Below are 20132 nucleotides of genomic sequence, written 5' to 3'. Positions count from 1 at the left end.
CCTTTATATGGAGTGTTTATGCAAATCATTTCAGCGACCTGCCCATTCATACTAAGTAATGGTTAAGAATACCTCAAAAGAACAGCCTCTGTTTTGGTGGTAGCAAAAATAACTGTTACTGCAACTGGAAGATCACTTTGGGAAGATGCCCTCTGTAGAGGTGTTTGCAGGAGCTCTTATGCACAGGTTACTTTTATTTCTTGGCTTTCTGCAAGTTTAACAAGATGAACAAAATGGAGGAAAGGCAACATTCTGTTTTTAGGCTGTTGATTTTGTCACTGACGCCATGCAGGTAACGTGAAAAACAGCCTTTCCAGATGTCCACATAGAACACACATGCACAAAACTTACCTGTAGAGATCAAAGCCATATCTTGCTCACTGTTGCACAGGTGTGCTGTACATTTACATCATGTTTCTACTAGCAGGGGAAAGGTCATTTCATGGTCTTTGACTGTATTCTGGTATTGAAATGCCGTGTGCTTTTGAAAATACCATACAAAGCTGTTGTCACCTTCAGAATGTAATGTCCTTACTTCAGGATAGCTGTTTATAATTAAGAAACAGACCTAATTACATGAAGAACTGCCATTTAAGACTGCCAGAAAAGAGTGCTGGCCCATGCACACAACCATGCAACTCCTAGTTGAGTAAGCATAGGTCCTAGTCCAGTTTGACTTACCTCTTCAGTAAACCAGTGCAGGCACAGTAACTGGAGCTTGCTTTCCCTGAGGAAAAGGGGGAGTGGGACAAACACAGTGCAAGGGGAAGCAGGCATCTGTCTTAGGTTCTATTGCACAAAAGAAAGTGAGTTAAATGTCAATATCTACTGTAATAGAGGATTGCAACAGACACTACAGCAGTAGCAATATTTTGCTTACAAGTACTGAGGAGGTTTTAAATACAAGTCAGCTTACAAGCGATTACATATTTCCTTTGGTGATGCACTGAGAAGCAGTAGTGCCATTCATAAAATGAAAGGATGTTGAGCTAGAAGAGGCCACGAGGGTCACTGAGTCCAAATTCTCATCAGTAGAGGACCCATGCTAAACCAAACCCTGTGATTGAAGGGTTATCCAAACACTCCTTAAATGTGGGCAGCCTTAAGGCTGTGAGTGCTGCTCTGGGAAACCCGTTTCAGCGCCTAACTGCCCTCTGGTGCAGACCCTTTCCCTCACCCCCGGCTGCCCTCCCCTGACGCAGCTCCATGCCGTTCCCTCGGGCCCTGTCGCTGTCAAACAGCAGAGCTCAGCGCTGCCCCTCTGCTCCCTGTGAGGAGCTGCAGCCGCCATCAGGCCTCCCCTCAGCCTGCTCTGAGCACACTAGGGGTCTCAGCCCCTCCTCACACACCTTGCCCTCCAGCCCTTCACCAAGCTTGTAGCCCTCTTTCGGATGCTCGCAGCTTTACATCCTTATATTGTGGTAGCCAAAAGGTGAAGCTGCACAGAGCAGAGTGGAACAACCCTTCCTTCACCTAGATGAGGGTGCTGGGCCTGGTGCACCTCAGGGCACAGATGGCCTTAAACTCTAGACAGTGAGTAAAACCAGCATTCTGCTGTATTAGACCACACAGGGTTTCCAACAGCACAACCTTTTATCTTAGACTGAAAAATCTTCTCTTGGGTCTCTAAAATAAGGTCAGCTGCAGCTGTTTGACATATTTTCACTAGTAGCCAAGGATCTGAAAAATACCCATTAAACACAAGACAGTGAATTGATAAAATCCTTCTGGAAAGTAGAAACAGGCAAAAAGAAAGCTGTTGTAGTAGCACCCAATGAAAAATAAGTAAGTTTATTTCAAAGAAAACTATAAGTATATACACAGCATACAGTTAAAGGCATTTGTCATCTTATTTACAGTAATGTACATTATTTCTGTTGTGCTAACAGAGTCAATGCTAATTACAACTTAGTGTCCATGAGAATATTACCATCCTTATCCTTTACTCTTATTCGCCCAGAGACATACTTGGTTTCCTGGTGTCCATTTGAGTACACAGTCTTAACAGTCCCATCTGGATATTCCCGTCTCTTAAACTGCGATGTGTGTAGTTCTCTCTGACCATTATTGAACTCTATGGTCTTGCTTCCATCTCTGCATTAAATACACGTACGTAAGATGTTTTTTGTAAAAACCATTATAAGGACTATCAACAGACTTAAGCTTATTGTCAGAACAAACAGTACAGACATAAGCCTAAAGGAAGAAATGAAAAAAAATCTAATATGTTTTGTTAAATACCGTGCCATTTTGTTGATACTCAAAAGCATGTTTCTGCAAAACTCATGCAACTTCTTTATACTTGAGAGCCTCCACCACACATTCTCTCGTCTAACCCTGTTGCTACAACAGTTCAGAAGTTTAATATTTTGAGTACCATCAGTTTGGATCTGAGCCCTGCATGAGGTAAAGCTAGGTACTCACATGTTCTCTAGTATTACATACAAGTCAGAAAAGTCATTCAGGCTAGTGTGTTAGACTGCATTGTTGTTGTCTGCATTTCCTTTATCTCCTTCACGCTACAGAAAATAAATGTCAAACAGCAAGCACATCTTCACAGTACAGTATATTCAAATGTAAGTTTTAAAGAATATATCACTATATACTGCCTCTGTCAATGAGCTCTTACCTACTACATCCCCGTCAACAGGACAGGGTACCTGAAAATACAAAGCTTACCGCTGAATACGAACAATTGTGCCATCTGGAAAGATGCTTTCTTCTTGTCCATCCGTAAATAAACTTTTAATAGTTTGATCAGGGAAAGTAATTTCTTTCTTGCCATCAGGATAATGTTTCTCTAGAATGTATTTTGCGACAAGTTACTATTACATAAACACAGATGCATTTGTGTGCATCACACACACACACACACACACACACACACACACACACACACAGTAGTTTCGGGGGTTGGTTGGGCTGGTTGATTTCTTTACCTATTTGTCCATTTGAAAATTGCAAAACCTCTAAGCCATCAGGGTATGTAGTATGTGTAGTCTTCGCATCAGCGTAATAGTAAATCTGAAGAAAACAGTTGAAATTAACTATCTAGCCGGAAACTGTGCATGTACATGTAAGTATTTATAGAAAAATGCAGGAGATGAAGGATACATACCACCGTTTGATCAGGCATAATGTGCTTCACGTCTCCGTTAAAGAAGGTTATTGTTACAGTTTTCCCATCAGAACCCACTTTTTTCCACGTCCCATTTGGAAGGAATATGAGGTGACAGCCATTTTTCAAAACCTTTTCAACCTAACAAATAGTTTACAGAGGTCAGTATTAAGACATCACATTCAACTACCCATTGATCTTTCACTTCAAGTATCTCATGGAATTTCAGATTCCACACTTTCATTTTACCCTTCCATCAGGATAAGCAATTTCTCTCTGTATCTCTTCACTGTCTGTATCCACAGGTCCAGATGGTAGTGACACAAGAGCTTCAGCAGGAGAAGTATCCTGAAAAGACAGCAATAATATAAGCTTAAAAATCAAGCTCCGTCTTCATACGTGCTTCATTTCATAGGCTGTCAGGTATTTTAAGAAATGAGTATGACAATAGGAAGACAAATATAGGAAGTTATAAAACCAGTGTGGGTTTTATGCAACTCCCAGTATAATTACAGTGATGGATTCAGGCCTGCAGTAATCTGAGTGTGATCGGCTTTTGTCCAGACTAAAATGAAATTCATTGCTATGGCTTAGTGCTAACTGACTGAAGTTATCCATATCACAGAGTGAAACAACTGCTAAAGTTTTATAACATCAAATGCTACCTACAGCTTTCCAGAATTAATTCAGCTACATGAAGGGTTCTTGCGTGGTTTCCCTACGTGGAGCATACAAATAGCCAGCCTCTTATAATGGAAAACTTTGCAAAACTCTAGAGGGTAGGAGATTATTATTTTATTTCCTTACCTCAGCCACAGCCACAGGTAAAACATTCTGCATTGACTATCACATAGCCATTTTCATGACAATAACAGCATTGCAATTAAAGAATGGAGTCAATAGCTTTCCAAGTCACCTTCCAAATATTAAGTATTGAAAGCTACTCCCTTAAAAAACAAATCAGGATACAGGACTTATTACCATAAAAGTTTTAGAAGAATCTTCTAGTGTCATCACTGTCTCAGACTTGCTGTTGTCCTTGGCAGGTGCTGATGCAGGTCCTTTAGGAAGTTTTCCTACTCAGATAAATGTAGTGAAGTTAATTTGTCCAGTAAAGTACAGATTAAATGTTAAAATCATATATGAGATCAAGCTGTACAGGACACCCTTTTTTTTTTTTAAGTGAAGCAGAAACTGAAAATAGTATGTCTATGAAAAAAAAAAAAAATCACTATATGTCAGCTCTCTGAGGTAAGTCATCTGCCACCAAGGCAACCAGAAGCACTTTCATTCTGAGAATGGGCTCCTAGCAGCTTTCTCCAAAATCTTGCCCTGGGACATGTCTATCTGCACTCAAGTTCATTACAGCTATTCCCTATCTATTTTTAGATGGTCTTTTAAACACATGCAAAAAATCCACATTTATTTTCTCCATTAAAGAATTAACCGACTAGACAAATGTGTACCTTTTGCCTCGGAATAACCTTTGCCATTTATCTTGCCACACTTCTGAGCTGGAGGAAGCAAAGATCCAGTTTCACTTTTCAGGCCTCTATTTTGCAGACACTGGAAGTAAGGAAGTTACACTTGTGGTTTATGTAACATTTATTCCTAACTCTTCATGCAGTTGCAATAAAATTTGTACACCATTTGAGAGGAAATTCACTGCAAGCTTTCTTCACAAGCTGTACATTTTTGAGATTTAGTCATCAGAAGAGCTTGTGTGATGTAGCCCAAAAGCTGTATTTTGGAATTGTCTGCTACCTCATGACCAAAAACTACAGAATGTTAATTTGGTGCAAGCAATCCAAAATAACAGTTATGTTTCAAGATTAAATGTAACTACTTGAAGCACTGGTGAACTGCCTGGTTTGCCCGGCTGATCCTTGAGGTGCAGAGGTTCTCAGATCTCACCTACGTATTTTTTCTGCTTAGAATTGCATTGTTTGAATTTCTAAGAAGTTGAATTCCTCAACAAAGACACTGCCCATAGCGATGTGTCCTTGGAGATGTTCAGAAGCTGCTCAGACATGGTCCTGGGCACCCAGTTCTGAGGGTCCCTACTTGAGCAGGGGCTGCCCTGCATGCACCCAGAGAGCCCCTTTCACCTTAACCCATTCTGCGAACATTTGTATTTGGAGAGAAGGTGCCATTAAGAACAGTTCTGTCTGGCACCATCTGTAGAACCTCAAGATTAGTGAATTAGAAGTCTAGATTGTGCCTATTAGATTCTAATTTCATGATCCAAAACACAATGTTCACACAGACCTAAACACTGAGATGAATAACTTACTACAGATTCTGTTCTTTTTAAACTCATCCCGGAATTTTCCACTTTCTTCTTGCTTCCAACAGCTTCTACTTTTTTCCAGGCTTCTAAACGAAACTTCTCCATAATTCTGACTTCTTCTTTCAGCTCCACGTTCTCATTTACTAAAGCATCTATTTGATCTTTCAGGCGTCGATGGGTCGTTGACCATTTCGCTTCTTTCTGTTTAAAATCTTCCTGTAACTCTGCAATCTGCTGTTTTAAAGCCTTAGAAAAATACGTTTATAAAATGTTTCATTTTTTTAATATATTAAAAGATTTCAAATTTTCTAGGAAAATAATATAAGAAAAGAATAAGAGAAGGGAGGTTTTCTTCTGTGAAAAGAGTAGCATTAACTTTAGACTACCAACTTGAATATCTCAATTTCAGTCACAGAAGCCCCTGTGATCATCACACTTTCCTCTCATCTTCCTTTACACTTCATAGTCAGGCCAGCACAAACACACTTGAGGCAGAAATGTGCTACCCTCAAAAGGACCCTTAACAAATCTTGGCATGAGAAAACAGAGAGGCCACAGTCACACAAAATACTCATGAATCCATGTAACCCATTCTTCAAACGTTACTTCAGTCTGTTGAGGTAGCATCAAGAAGTGATATCCACATGTGAAGCTTGATACAACTTGGCTGTGTACCTGATGAATCTTGACAGTGAAGGAACAAACAGATCTTGCTTCTTTATCACTGGCATTTAAAGACTTACGGGTAAATAATCACAAAACATAACTTTGAAATTTATAGATGATAACTATGTTTACTGTGGAACAGTTACAAACAAAATTTCAGCATAGTTCTAGTTTGTATTTTCATTCACTACACAAATCAAAACTTGAAATGCTGTATGAGCGATAGTAATTTTGTATCAAAGTTGAAGATCATTCTACCATAGTCTCATGCAGTTTTTATGCATGGAAATGTGACAAAAATATTTGTAAGGTTTTTGTTGTTTTTTTTTTCTCTCTCCTTGAAAGTACCAGATAATGTTGTGAAGACTGCAATTGTTTTCCCAATTGAGCCAATCAATTGCAACCCTTCACATGATTGGCCTAAGTTAGAAAAGGTTAGAATTAGTTCTCAATTGCCTTTAAATGAATTTCAGTGTTGCTGTGTAAATAATAATAGTAACTGTTATTTTCATACCTGAATTTCATCACGTTCTTTTTTATCTGGAATTGCTCTAGCTTCTATGGTATACTTTTCAAAAACTTTACGTTCCTTTTGCAGTTTTTTCATTTCTTTTTTTCTATATTCCTCTATTTCAGCAAGTTCTTGGGCTTTCTGCTGTTGGAAGTCTGCAATTTCTTTCCTACAGTTATAAAACAAAGCATTGTTTTTGCCTAAAGCTATACAAACCTGGAGTGAGAAAACAGACTCTAAATTTTGTAGCCAAACCCAGCATCTGTTACCCTTGGAAGATTGGCTTATAAGCAGTATTTCATAGAATCATTTAGGTTGGGAGACCTCAAAGATTGAGTCCAACAATTGTCATACAGCTTGTGTTCGATGTCCAGCTATTTCTGGATCTGTATCTTCAATCACAAAAGTTATCCAGAACCTAGCAAAGCTTCCTGTGGAGGACTTGGGGGTCCTGGTGGATGAGAAGCTGGACATGAGCCAGCAGTGTGCGCTTGCAGCCCGAAGGCCAACTGTGTTCTGGGCTGCATTAAAAAAGGGGTGGCCAGCAGGAGAGGGAGGTGATTGTCCCCCACTAGTCAGCTCTTGTGAGGCCCCATCTGCAGTGCTGCATCCAGGCCTGGGGCCCCAATACAGGAAGGACGTGGAGCTCTTGGGTCCAGAGGAGGGCCACTGAGATGATCAGAGGGCTGGAGAACTTCCCCTATGAAGAAAGGTTGAGGGAACTGGGCTTGGTTAGCTTGGAGAAGAGAAGGCTCCAGAGATACCTCATTGTGGCCTTCAAATACTTGAAGGGAGCATATAAACAGGAGGGGGAACAGCTGTTTACGAGGGTGGACAGTGATAGAACAAGGGGGAATGGCTTTAAGCTGAGACAAGGGAAGTTTAGGTTAGATATTAGGAGGAAGTTTTTTCATACAGAGGGTGGTGACGCACTGGAACAGGTTGTTCCAGAGTGGTTGTGGATGCTCCATCCCTGGAGGCATTCAAGGGCAGGCTGGATGTGGCTCTGGGCAGCCTGGTCTGGTGGCCCATGGCAGGAGGGTTGAAACTAAGTTATCTTTGAGGTCCTTTTCAACCCAGGCCATTTTATGATTCAATAAAGCCTTGTATGCAATTACAGCCCAGAAGGCCAACAGTATCCTGGGCTTCATCAAAAGAGAGTGGCAGTAGGGAGAGGGAAGGGATTGTCCTCCATGGCTCTGCCCTTTTGAGGCTCTATCGTGTTCAAACAGGCCTGGGGCCCCCGTACAAGAAAGCTGTGGAGCTGTTGGAGCAGGTCCAGAGGGCCACAAAGATGATGAGAGGGATGGAGCAATCTCCTGTGAAGAAATGTTGAGGGAGTTGGGCTCGTTCAGCTTGGAGAAGGCATCAGGGAGACCTCATTGCAACCTTCCAGTACTTAAGGGGAGCATATAAGCAGGAAGGAGACCAACTTTACACAGTGTACTAGTGACAGAACAAGGGTGAATGGCTTTAAACTAAGAGGGGGAAAACCTAGGCTAAGCGTTAAGAAGAAATTATTTTCTCAAAGGGAGGTGAAGCAGGGATGCCCTATCCCTGGAGGGATTCAAGGCCAGATTGGAACTGGATGATCTTTGAGGTCCCTTCCAACCTAAGCCATTCTATGATTCTAGATTCTGTGAAAGCTTGCCGATATTCCTCAGAGCAGTGGAACACCATTCCACCAAAAGTTGCTTGTAAAAGAACTAGTGACTAATAGCAGGTCACACATTAAACGTTAGCCAACAACATGATGTGTATCCAAACAAAACAAAATTAACTTTGGCAGAAATAGGTATGCCACTTTTAAATCTCCGCAGAATTATTCTGCTATATTTACTGCCTATAATTCCCCTAGCTGAAATGAATACTAATACTCAGTTTGTACATCCAATCCAAATGGACAGCATCAATCACATTCACATGAAATCTGTTTTATGAGACCAGTTTAGGACTGTGTTATTGCTCAGTACAGAAGTATACACAAGAAAATTCTTACAGGCATAGCCTTTAAGGATATCATATTAAAGCAGCAGGAGTGCTCAACATTCTTCATAGATCGGCAATCTGTTCATGAATTATGAGGACATTTAATACATACATACAGAAACAACCAGTTTCTTGATTTATGTCTCCACTATTACTAAAATATATCAATTACTTACCTATTGTTTTAACAGTATCTAAGTAAGAACTGCACAAAGTGATAGCCTGGAGCATACCATTTTATTGAACGCACCAAACTATGGATTTTAAATTCAGGATTACCTGATGCTTGCCAAGGCGTGCTCTCTTTCTTCACGAAGTTTAGTTAGAATTGTGTTTTCAGCTCTGAATCGCTCAATTTCCATTTCCAATTCAATGAGTTTCTCTCTCAGTATCTGGGATGGAACAGTGGCTCCTGCCATAGAACAACCACACTGAAGTTGTCTAAGAGGCATCTGTTAGACTGAAGAATTATTAACACACTAATTTTAAAAACATATATACTATCTTATAGATAGTGGTAGCATTGCAAGAAAACTCTAGTACTGAAGTGACATTTTGAAGTACCCTGCACTACATACTCAAGTTCCTCATCCATCAAGTTCATCTATAATATTTGGAGAACTAAACATCTATCAGAAATGAGAATGTGAAGGACCTGTAAAGAAATGAAATGAAGATATGATAAGAGCAAAGCATCAGAGAGGAAAGTTACAAGTGTAAGTTTTTCCAAGTTCACTCACAGCACAGTCTGCTTGAACCCATTGCTGACCTGAAATGTCAATGTTGTAGAGGCCCAGAGTATTTGTGGGCCTCTCTGCCATTCCAGTTTCCTGTTCAGTTACTGCTTAACACTCCTAAGGCTTTCATAGTCTGCTTCTGAGCGTGCAAAAAGAAGAGCCTAAGTACTGATCCCGTAGTGTAGTTAGTTGCCTTGATTACTCATAAATGCTGCTAGCCGTTACTTCCAGCAACAAGACCCAGCAGATTTCTTTCAAAAGCCAATAAAACAGTTTTCCATAAAACACTAAACCTACCACTTCTGCTTCATATGAACTTCACAAAAAACAGGAAAAATCCTAAACGTTCATTGGTGCAGAGTTTGAAACTGACACCTCACCATCTTACAGAGAAGACATGCAAGGCTACACCATCGTGTTGTCTGTACTAGCACAAACACAACAGCTTTTACAGGAGCTTTTAGAGGCAGCCCTTCTGCGTACCACAGTCGTATGGCTGAAATGGTTGAAATCAGTGTGGAAAGAGCAGAAAAATGAACTTGTTTTCTATATGCCAGGTAAATTCTCTACCTATTAAACTACAGACAGAAAACAGACTTTGCTGATGCATCCTATTTTACTACAGGAACAATCTAACCTAGGAGTGCATGGCACTACCCAAATGCGGTGTAGATGCACTCATTGAAAAGGGAGGCACTGCTTCATTTTCAGCATGCTTTTGCTGCTTTGCTTGAGTTTGAAACAGTGGTCAAGCACCTTCAGATTAGGTTAGTTGAATGAAGTGATGAGACAAAAAAAACTAGCCTTCAGGGTGCAAATAAATAAAAGTTTTTGCTGAACTTATCATTCTGCAAGCTGTATGATGACTGCATCTGGCACCAGACACAACCAGAAGAGATGAAGGGTGCCTACAGTAGAAGTCTGTACCTTTTGGTGTAGCGCCAAGTTGCAGCTTAAGCCTTAGAAGGAAAGACTTGTAAAACATGTTTTCTTCAACATTTCCTACCAGTTGCTGTTCTCTCACCTCCTGACTCCTGTTCCACATTTGATTTGATTTCATGCTCTGGATGACAGCCTGTCTTCTGTTTTGGTTTCAGTGAGGGAAACAGTTTCACCATCAGGTCTGACGGAGGTCCATTTGAATCGCTGTCCACTGCAGGCTGTTTAGACAGTTCTTCCCCCCTCTTTGAGGCAACTTTTCTCTTTAATGCTTTATCTGGGAAAGGTGCATCATTCTTACTGATAAAGTCAGTCTGTGAGGGCATTTTAGTGTATTTTTCAGATAAATCATCATGAACATAATTTGCATCAAGGTCACTCCATGTTCTCTCATCATCAAACTCAAACTTATTCCTGTTTACACAAGACATGTTTCTTTGGTGGTCTGAAGCTTTTCTAACCTTTTGGTTTGACTGTGCACTATTATCTTTCTCTGACAAGTCAAAGTTGGCACTTCCAGTTTTGCTTTCTTTGCTGACATCTGTAGCAGAACTTCCAAAATCTAACAATTCTGGATCACTTTCTTTATGGCTTATGAAGGATGTCTTAACATCTTCATTTTCATATTTTAAAGTAGTCTCAAATTCTTGCTCAGAATCTGTAGTACTATTACCATTTTCTTCATCTTTGTCTTCATTTACAATCCACTGAGAACTTTTTAAAGCAGGAGCTGCTGTCATGGAAGAAGCTGAAAACATTATGCTATCTGCTTTATTCAATGGATCCTTTAGTCTAGAAGCTGTTTCTGAATTTGAGATCGTGTGATTAACTGCTTTATCATTTTTATTTCCCACAGCCACACATTCTGCCTTTTTCTTATTAATGATTTTAACTGCAAATTCCCTTACTTGCTGCTGTTTTGCCTTGATAGGAGTAGAGGACATTCTGCGTCCTTGTGAAGTTTGCTGATCTTGATCTAAGATCCTTTGCACAAATGAAGAATTACTTGAGAAAGATATTTCATCTGCAGCCTGTTCTAGAAACAAAAATTCATCTAATTCCAGGTTTTCTTTTTCCTTTTCTTTTTCCCAGTTTTCCAACTTATTCTGAAATGAAACTTCAAAAGACAGTTCTGAATCCTTTACAGAGTGACTCACAGAACAGTTAGAATTAGAAAAGGCATCAGCTGTCTCACAAGAAAACGGAGGCTTTTCTGTGTAAGGTAGTTTGTTTCTGATTTTGCTGCCAGTGTTAGGCTTCGTAAATTCCACTGCATTCTCTTTATTTTCTATTTTATTGTTGACTTCTGATGAAAAAGAAACCTTAATCTGTCCAGCAAGATTTTTTCCTGGTTGCATTCTTGTTTCTAGTTGCAAGGAATTTTTTCCACTGTGATTCCTGAGTACCAGGGTCTTCTGAAGAGGACGTTTTGCTTTGTCAGGCTGGTTATTTTTTTTACATGGTGTAAGAGAGCTCTCAGAAACCAGTTCTTTGCCAGAAGGCAGACTTCTCTTTTGCATTTGTGATCTGTCCACTCTCACATTTCTGTCATCCGAAACCCTCTGTGGAGGCTTCAGTATGTTTTCCCCAGATTTTGCTATCTTAGATCTGGCATTAGTAAACCTTGTTAAGCCTTCTCCTCTTTTTAGGAAGGGTCGTTTGATCACTGGTTTTTGAATGGCTGATCCATATGTCTCCTGAAAGGGGATAAGGAAAAATTAACATACATACAACATTAAATCCCTCATGCAGTTTTAAGTTGCTGGGTTTTTGAATTTGGTTGTTTTGTTTGCTTGTTTTCCAAATAAACCCCACATATTAGTAGGAATTTATAAAGTGCATTTACTTCTACTGGATTTCTAAAAGCATCTTAAACAAAATAGCTAGGACTTACTGTTTTATTTTGAAGATGAATTATTAAGAAGTGAATATTGCAGCATTAGCTTTTGATGCCAGAATCTGCCGTCTAAGTTTTTAAACTTCACACCACGGTATAATATATAAAAATATAATATATAAAAAACAAGTTCAAAAGAATAGAAAACCTGTAACTTCTGTTTTTGCTTCAGACGCTGCTCTTCTATCTGCATCTGTTCTTCCACAAATTCCTCAAAGGTCTGTTTCTTCTCCTGAATCGCAGCTTTAATAGGTCTATAGTAATTTTTAAAAACAATTAACTCTTACATTTCCATATAATTTAATTGCATTTAACATCACGGCTATTCAAAGACTTAGGATACAATTACATAAACGATGACAATTATGAAGTACTTTAGTCACTGAGCGGCAAAGCTGATCTGAAAAATGCATTGTAGTAATAGTTGATTATCTTTTGATAAAATTATTCATACACAGCTAAAAAAAATAGCATACGTGGGTTTTGCTTTCATCTTTCACTGCTTTTCTTGATGAGCCATTCTTCTGCCCAAGGCATCAAACTCACACTCAGATTTTAGTCATACTGATAATTTCTATGGTTTGTCCTCCACACTGATTCACAGAAATCCTACTGAGATCAGCCTGCATAATGGGTCTGGCTAGGATGGAGTAAACTTTCTTTATAGCAGTCCATACGGTGCTACTTTGGATTTGTAACCAAAACAGTATGGTAGCATCCAACGTTTTTGCGCTGTTGTTGAACACTTCTTGCAGAGCATCCAAGTTTTCTCTGGTTTGTCATGCTGCTCACTCTGTTCACCCCATCAAATAGGCTGAGGATGGGCAAGAGAGAGAGGACAGAGCCAGAAGATCTGATCCAAAGTGACCAAGAGTTCCATGCCACACAACATCATGTTCAGCAATGAAAACCGTGGACTTGGTTTTCTAAAACTACCTGTTGCTCAGGGACCAAGTGTGCATCAGTCTGCTGGGAGATGAAGTGACTGCCTTCTTAACGCTGGGGTCTCTTCCCCTCTTTTCTTCACTTGTTAAACTGTCTTTATCTCAACCCACAACTGTCATTGTACCTCTTCTAATTCACCTCCATTGAATTCTGAGGCAGGTGACCAAGTGGCTGCCTGGGGTCAACCCTCCTGGAACAAGTATTTCTTGTTATGACCAGGCAGACAAGGCAGAGCTTCAAAACAATGCCAACCACTACTTTCATTCCATCAACAACAGCAACAACAAAAAAAAGCTTATAACAGCCATGAGAAGGCTTCTCCCACAGGCACTATTATTTCTTAGCCACACATAGATGCTTAAACAAACATAACTCCTGGTAACAAACTAAAAAGTTATCGCCTTACATTCCTCCTCCGGATCACTACTTTTGCTGTGTAACAGTGGAGAGGAGATTGTAATAAATCAGATTGAGTACGGTAATTGTAACTGCTAATATACTAAGGCTATACCAGAATGTGCTTCTACACTACCATTACCCCACACTGCACACACCTCTTCAGCCAACACAGCACATCTGTCACAATCTCAAGCCAGAGCCTCTCTTGCTATTGGTCTCCATGGTACTACTGAAACATAATCCCTGCTTAAGAAAGCTATACAAATTGAGAATATCAGACTCTTATTCGGGATTCAGAATTCGTTCAAACTTGCAGTATAAATTACTTACACTTTTTACCAAATCACATTCTGAATTACCTTTCCTCTGCATTAGTCACCCATAACTGTTTTCCTCTGATTTCAGAGAGTTCCGCACTAAAAGGATCCACGGGTGGATCTTCAGCCTGCATTAATTTTTCCATCTTTTGTTCTGGACACCACATGCTTTTTCCTATGAAATCAACAGAATACAAATTTGTTTTTTTTCCTCCCAAAAGCATGCAAACAAACAAACAGTGGCCTTCAGACTAGATTAAAACCAGAAGACAGCTTCATGGTCACATAGTCTGACTTCCCACACAAAAGAAGTCCTACAATTTTCCCAAATTAACTCTTCTTTGAATTTGAGCACTCTTTTTAAAGCAATATCCAACCACGTATAAGTTTTCTCCCCCAGACACACACCTTGGCACTCCATTCTGATTCATCATCTTTGCTAACTTATAAAAGGCATAAAGGTAAAGTAACTGAAGCTTGGATATCTGCTATACTTAAAAATTAAGATCAATTCATCCTTTCACATCTCCTTAGACCAAGATTAAAAGCTTTTCATCATACTTCATACTTGTAATGCACTCTCCTTTCTTTTCTCTGAAACCTCTACAGATTTACAAACTCCTTATTAAATTTCTAGGTTAAAACCAAAAATGCTATTCCAGTCATAACAGCATAAGTGGTAACACGATGCCAATGGTACAGCTAAGAAAACAGGAAAAGGTGAAGAATTCTGGTGCATTTCTTCTGGTGTATAAACAACTCTTAATTACCTTCCAACTCTAAGGACATTATGACTCTATGCCATAGCATCTGTTTGCCAATCCATCTTGATTCCTAATTCCAATTCAGTTATTTATCCTCTCAACACAGTTGGTCTGGAGACATCCTGTATGCCAGTATGGATTATTTTCTAATTGCTACTTGAAAATATGGTTTCAGTTCATTCTAACTTACCAAATAATGCAGCTATCCAGGATCTGTCATTATTTTACCATTTTCCCAGTCTGTATCATACATAAGTTTTAGCAGTAGTGATTTTTTTCCCGACTAGAACAGACAAACATTTCATGCTGATGGAAGAACTTGTTTTTTCCTCCTGCTGCTTTTAACAACACTCACAGGAACACTGAGGCTTCTGAGCTGACCATATTGAGCAAAGGAAACCAAAACTTGTATACGAGCATCACTACAAGCAGTGAGTTATGCTCAGTAACTGAGGGGAGAAGGGAAGGGAATACACACTCCAGATTATTTTTCTCCAAATGACTAACCAATATATTTGTCATCTTCACTGCCTTTCTGCAATTCTGCATTTTCAGGGGCCATGCTTTTTACAGACAGACACTACTGAACAACTGTTGTCCAAAGATGAGATGCATTCTGCATTGTTTAACTTTTGTTATAATTTCACTGTTTTATGTATGTGGAGACCAATTACTCAGAGCATGAGCTTTGTTGCCCTTCTGATTCTATTACTCAGATGATTGATTTGTAAAAAAAAAAAAACAAAAAAAAAACACAACAAACAAACAAGCCCAACGAATGCTCAGGTCTTAGCTCCACAGGAATAAAAATAAACATACAATAGCACAGGAGGGCAAGAGCCAGCCTCCATTCTCATGTTCCTAATTCAGAAAAAAATCATCAGGCAATTTAGCTTTTGTTTAAAGCCTAAACCCTAACTTCAGTTTCTCAGATAGGCTATGTAAAAGAAATACAATCATTTAAATCAGGTGGGTCTGATACTACCTGCAAGAGAAGATGCCCCTCTCTCAACTCTGGGGGCTTCTTCCAGTTCAGGACTGTCCTCTCCCTGTGCACAAGCTAAATTGGACTGGAACACTAATCCAGGTTATAAATGTTTGTTTCTCAGTACAGATGAGTTCCCCAGTCTCATTAAGTTCATCACATGAAAAAACACATGCTGTGAGCACAAACAAGGAGGTACCACTTCATGTGGATAAAGTGATGGCTTAAAGCAATCAGAAGTATTGAAAGAAATGCAACTGCTTATTTTGTCTTTTATATTTACAATATTTTCTTCAAAACAAGGGCTCCCATCATTAATTGCAATTACAGTTGGCAAAAAGATAGTATTCCTTCAGCAGTACCATGCAGCAGTCATTAAAATGATGCATTTATCTTTGACTAATCAAGTAGTCTTACGATGAACACTGAATACACTTTCTAACTGAAACAAGAACAATAGATCACATTCTTCAGTTTAATAAAGTACGTATTTTTTCCACTCAGAGAGTGGTGAGGCACTGGAACAGGTTGTCCAAGGAGGCTGTGGATGCTCCATCCCTGGAGGCATTCAAGGCCAGGCTGGATGTGGCTCTGGGCAGCCTGGTCTGGTGGTTGGCAACCCTGCGCATAGCAGGGGGTTGAAACTCAGTGATCGTTATGGTCCTTTTCAACCCAGGCCATTTTATGATTCTGTGATCCTATGCTTTATTTCTCAACTTACCAAGAACTGCTGTCTGACTAGATACCATGCTAAGTAACTTCTGCTGTTCTTCCATTAGCCTTTGAAGTTGCTCCATCTGTTGTTTCTTTAGCTGTTCCTGTTTCTGTTGTTGCAATTCCTTCAGCTTTTTAAGAAAAAAAAATTAAAAAAAATTAAAAAAAATCAGCATACTGTGGGGTAAGTATACTTAGAATGCACCAAAACATAAGCATCATCAAGACAACAAGTTTTAAAGACATCCCATTATCTAACTGTAACATGACATGTTGCATACAAAGTGCTTTGATGAATGAAATTCATGCTGTTTCTAGTGCACCCCAAGGCACTAGTTTTTAATTGACCAATCTGCAAATAGTAGATATCAGAACTCTCATTTCTGCAATTTGCGAAATGTTCATCTTTTGAGGTAAGAAGATTCTAAGAGCAAATATGCTGGTGCTAAACATAATTTCATTTTGAACTGAAATCTGTGCCTATGAAAACCAACTAGACTCTCAGTAACAGCATGTTATGAGGAGGACACTAACCTTTACGCAACTGACACATAACTGACTCAGGGCTTGCTCTTTAAGCTTATGTTCTACAAATACTTTCAGGTATGAAAAATTATAGAATACTAGAATCTACTTAGAGTTGGAAAGGACCTTTAAAGTGCATCTAGTCCAGCTCCCCTACAATGAACAGGGACATGCACAGCTCAATCAGGTTGCCCAGGGCCTGATACAGCCTTACCCTGAAAGTCTCTAGGGATGGGGCATCAACCTGTGTGCCAGTGCCTTACCACCCCCGCTGTTAAAGCCTTTTCCCTTATACCCAACCTAATCTCCCCTCCTTAAGCTTGAAGCCACTTCTTGTTGTTCTAATTTCACATACCCCGCTAAAGAATCTGTCCCCTTCTTTCCTGTAGTTCCCCTTTAGATACTGAAAGGCTGCTCTCAGGTCACCTTACAGCCTTCTCTTCTCCAGGCTGAACAGCCCCAGCTCTCTCAGCCTGTCCTCATAGAAGAGGTGTTCCATTCCATGGATGCACAGGAACAAAATAGATCTTAATTTATGAATATCAAGAAATTCTAGAATTTTTTAAATTTATTTATTACCTGTTCAAGCTTTTGTAAGAGAGGATCATTGCAATTGGATTTATTCTGAGCATCCATTTCACTGTGGCTGAAGTCTGCTTTAGAGCTTCCTACATTATATGCTGTTGCTGGAAAGGATGTTTCAGTGCTATTTTGCTGAAGTGCACAGGAGCTGCCAGACTCAAGCAATTGTTCTTCATTCAAGGAGTCCTCGCTTACAGAACAGCTGTCTAAGAGATGCTGCACTTCACTGGGGAAAGCCGTGATGTTTTCAGGTCCAGGTAACAGATTTTCTGTGTTGATTTTCAATCCAGTAAAATGGGGATCTAATAAGACACCAGCACGGGAATTATTGGACATCCAGTGTGCAATGAAGTTTTGTTCACTACTCAGATCTTCAACAGTTGGCATCCTGTAAATTACATTCCAGTGCGATTGCTGATGTAGCATTAACATAACACAGTGTAGCGCTAGGGGAGTAAAAGATGCAGTCACAAGTATCAGGTATGGGTACTCTCTTGTTTTTAGCACTGAGAAATTAAGCAGATAAAAGAAAAAATCCACAGGAAGAGACTCCCAGCATCAGGAAGTCACTCTTAAAACCAGCCGATTGTGTTTATAAAAAGTAGTCAAGCCACAAATCTTCGTACTAACGCAACGCTGCAGAGATGCCCACGTAAACACGATAGCTTTACTGTGCATATTTCAACGCGCACTTAACCTTCCCGCGTAACTCCACAAATAACTGCGTGTTCGCTTCTCACTGCTCTTCCCACCACCATCACCGCCCGGTGACACTCTGGGATCCCCGCAGGAACCCTCACGGAACTCCTACAAAACTCCCGTACGAGCAGATTTCGAAACACCCAAAGCTTCCCCAGAGCGTAATATTCCAAAGGGCCGAAGCCGAGGTCACCGCAGCAGCGCCGCCACTCAGCACCGCGACAGCCCGCCGCTCGCAGTTACAAACGCGCCGCCATGGCACAGCCTCCCGCCGCCACAGGCTGGGCGCCGCGCAGCGCAGGGTATGCCGGGATTTCTAGTCCCGAGCCGCCGCCCGCCTCCTGCAGCCCCGTAGCGATCTCTCGGCACCCGACTACAGCTCCCAAAAGGCTCAGCGGCGAGAGTGCCGTTAATAGGCTAACACTGCAAACCGTCCAGCCCTGCCTAGACTTCCGAGGGGCAGGGGGAGGCGCACGAGGGCGGTGATATTCGCCCCGCCCCGCCCCGTCCCGCTACTGGGGGAGGGGCCGCTCCCCGCCTTCCCGCCCTGCGGGGGCGGCAGTGAGGAGATGACCGCGGAGCGAACCCGGAATTTCCGCTCGCCGTGCCTTTGCTGGGCGGGTGGGGCTGTGCGCTTTCAGCGTGCCTTCCTTGTAGCTGCCTCTGCCCTTTTAATCTTTAAATAGCTGCAGTAAGGGTGGAGTGAAAGGATAAATGCGCAGAAAGCATACAGAGTCACAGGACCACCTGGGGTTCTTTCCGTCCCCAATCCTGAATGGGAAGGGGTCCATAAGGATCACTGAGTCCAACCCCTGGCTCCACACAGGACCACCCAAAAACCAGTCCCGATGTCTGGAAGCACTGTCCAAACGCTCCCTGAGCTCTGGCAGCTCGGGGCTGTGCCCACTGCCCTGGGCAGGCTGTTCCTGTGCGGATCCAGGAGTTAGACTCGGTGATCCTTATGAGTCCCTCTCAATTCAGGATATTCCATTAATCTATGTTGAAAAACTTTTTCAGAATCCCAACCTGACCCATCCCTCCTCCCCCCGACACAGCTCCATGCCATTCCCTCACGTTCTGTCACCATCATCAGAGAGTTTTCAACATTTTGCTCTTTAGGAATTCTCTTACTGAGCAAAACAGTTTCCTCGGAGCTCCAGCAAACAGTGGAGAATCTCACTCCAAGACCTGGTGGCACATTGCTAGCTGGGCCTCAGTTTTGCACCTCTTTGCACCTTGGTACAGGACCGAGCTCCAGACTGCGTTAAAACCAGGGCAGATCTTTCAGCTGCCGACTGCTAAATCTCATATCAGCTGTGGCTCTTTCCAAACTTCCCATCACCTTTCCTGCACTTAAGCCAGTTATGAATATATCACCTGCACAGCTTTCCTGAAGCTGAGTTCTGCATTAAGAGTGGGAAGCTACAGTGCTGGAAATACATTTAAAAAAAACAAACCACAAGGATTTCTACCCCTGCCTTTTCAAGCACAACATCACACTTAGTGCATTAACATCCTCATGAAAATTCAGTATTCCTGCACACTGAAGGCCCACATTGAGTTCCAGGTTATTCTTAGTCTATTTTTGAATGAGGAAAAAGTTCTCTTTGGTGCTCTCCTCTGTCAAAAGCGTAATCTATCACTAATGATGATCTCAAACTTGCAAGCTGATCATGATTACAAGCTCATGGATCTCCATTGAGACAAATTGAAATTGCAAGAATTAAACCAGTGACAGTTGTCAGCAACTCTCCATTGCATAACTTCTTATTCAGTGCTGCATCAGCCTTCTTCCAGTTATAAAACTGTTTACCATTCTTCACTCTTACATTAAATATTGTCGTTTTCTATTCTGATTTTGAATTGTGGAAACTCTGCAGTTCAAGAAGAGTAAAGACAAACACTTTGCTAAAATTCCTTGATAAGTTTGATCCTCGGGGGAAATTGCTAACGAAGAGAGGCTAATATTGGGTGGCAGCATTCATCAGCAATAAGGGGGAATAAAGCCCACTTCACTCAGCAGAGAGAAAAGCTGCTGGGTACAGTCTGGAGAGG

General features: G+C 40.9%; 1 protein-coding gene across 1 annotated transcript; it reads right to left on the bottom strand.

Annotated features, from left to right (window-relative positions):
- Positions 1 to 1759: 1759 nt before the first annotated feature.
- Positions 1760 to 18400, bottom strand: CPAP (centrosome assembly and centriole elongation protein). Its single transcript, XM_010729042.4, has 15 exons — positions 17376 to 18400; positions 16279 to 16402; positions 13851 to 13983; positions 12296 to 12401; positions 10336 to 11947; positions 8854 to 8986; positions 6589 to 6754; positions 5412 to 5654; positions 4585 to 4684; positions 4100 to 4194; positions 3368 to 3466; positions 3119 to 3259; positions 2940 to 3024; positions 2680 to 2800; positions 1760 to 2094 (listed from the first exon to the last, which is right to left on the bottom strand). The coding sequence occupies exons 1-15, from the start codon at positions 17808 to 17810 to the stop codon at positions 1902 to 1904; spliced, it is 3786 nt and encodes a 1261-aa protein (XP_010727344.2). The 5' UTR covers positions 17811 to 18400; the 3' UTR covers positions 1760 to 1901.
- Positions 18401 to 20132: the final 1732 nt, after the last annotated feature.

This window comes from Meleagris gallopavo, chromosome 1 (assembly GCF_905368555.1).
Source record: "Meleagris gallopavo chromosome 1, MGAL_WU_HG_1.1, whole genome shotgun sequence".
Lineage (NCBI taxonomy): Eukaryota > Metazoa > Chordata > Aves > Galliformes > Phasianidae > Meleagris > Meleagris gallopavo.
Note: the sequence above shows the minus strand (reverse complement) of the source record. Positions and strands in the feature narration are given on the sequence as shown.

What these genes read in the sequence shown, in the direction of transcription:
- CPAP (XM_010729042.4), bottom strand. Translation starts at nt 17,810, where the DNA reads ATGTTAATGCTACATCAGCAATCGCACTGGAATGTAATTTACAGGATG. An exon ending in AGCAAAAACAGAAGTTACAG is followed by an intron (nt 11,948 to 12,295) that starts GTTTTCTATTCT and finishes ATCCCCTTTCAG; the next exon opens with GAGACATATGGATCAGCCAT. An exon ending in ACAATTGTTCGTATTCAGCG is followed by an intron (nt 2,095 to 2,679) that starts GTAAGCTTTGTA and finishes TATTTAATGCAG; the next exon opens with AGATGGAAGCAAGACCATAG.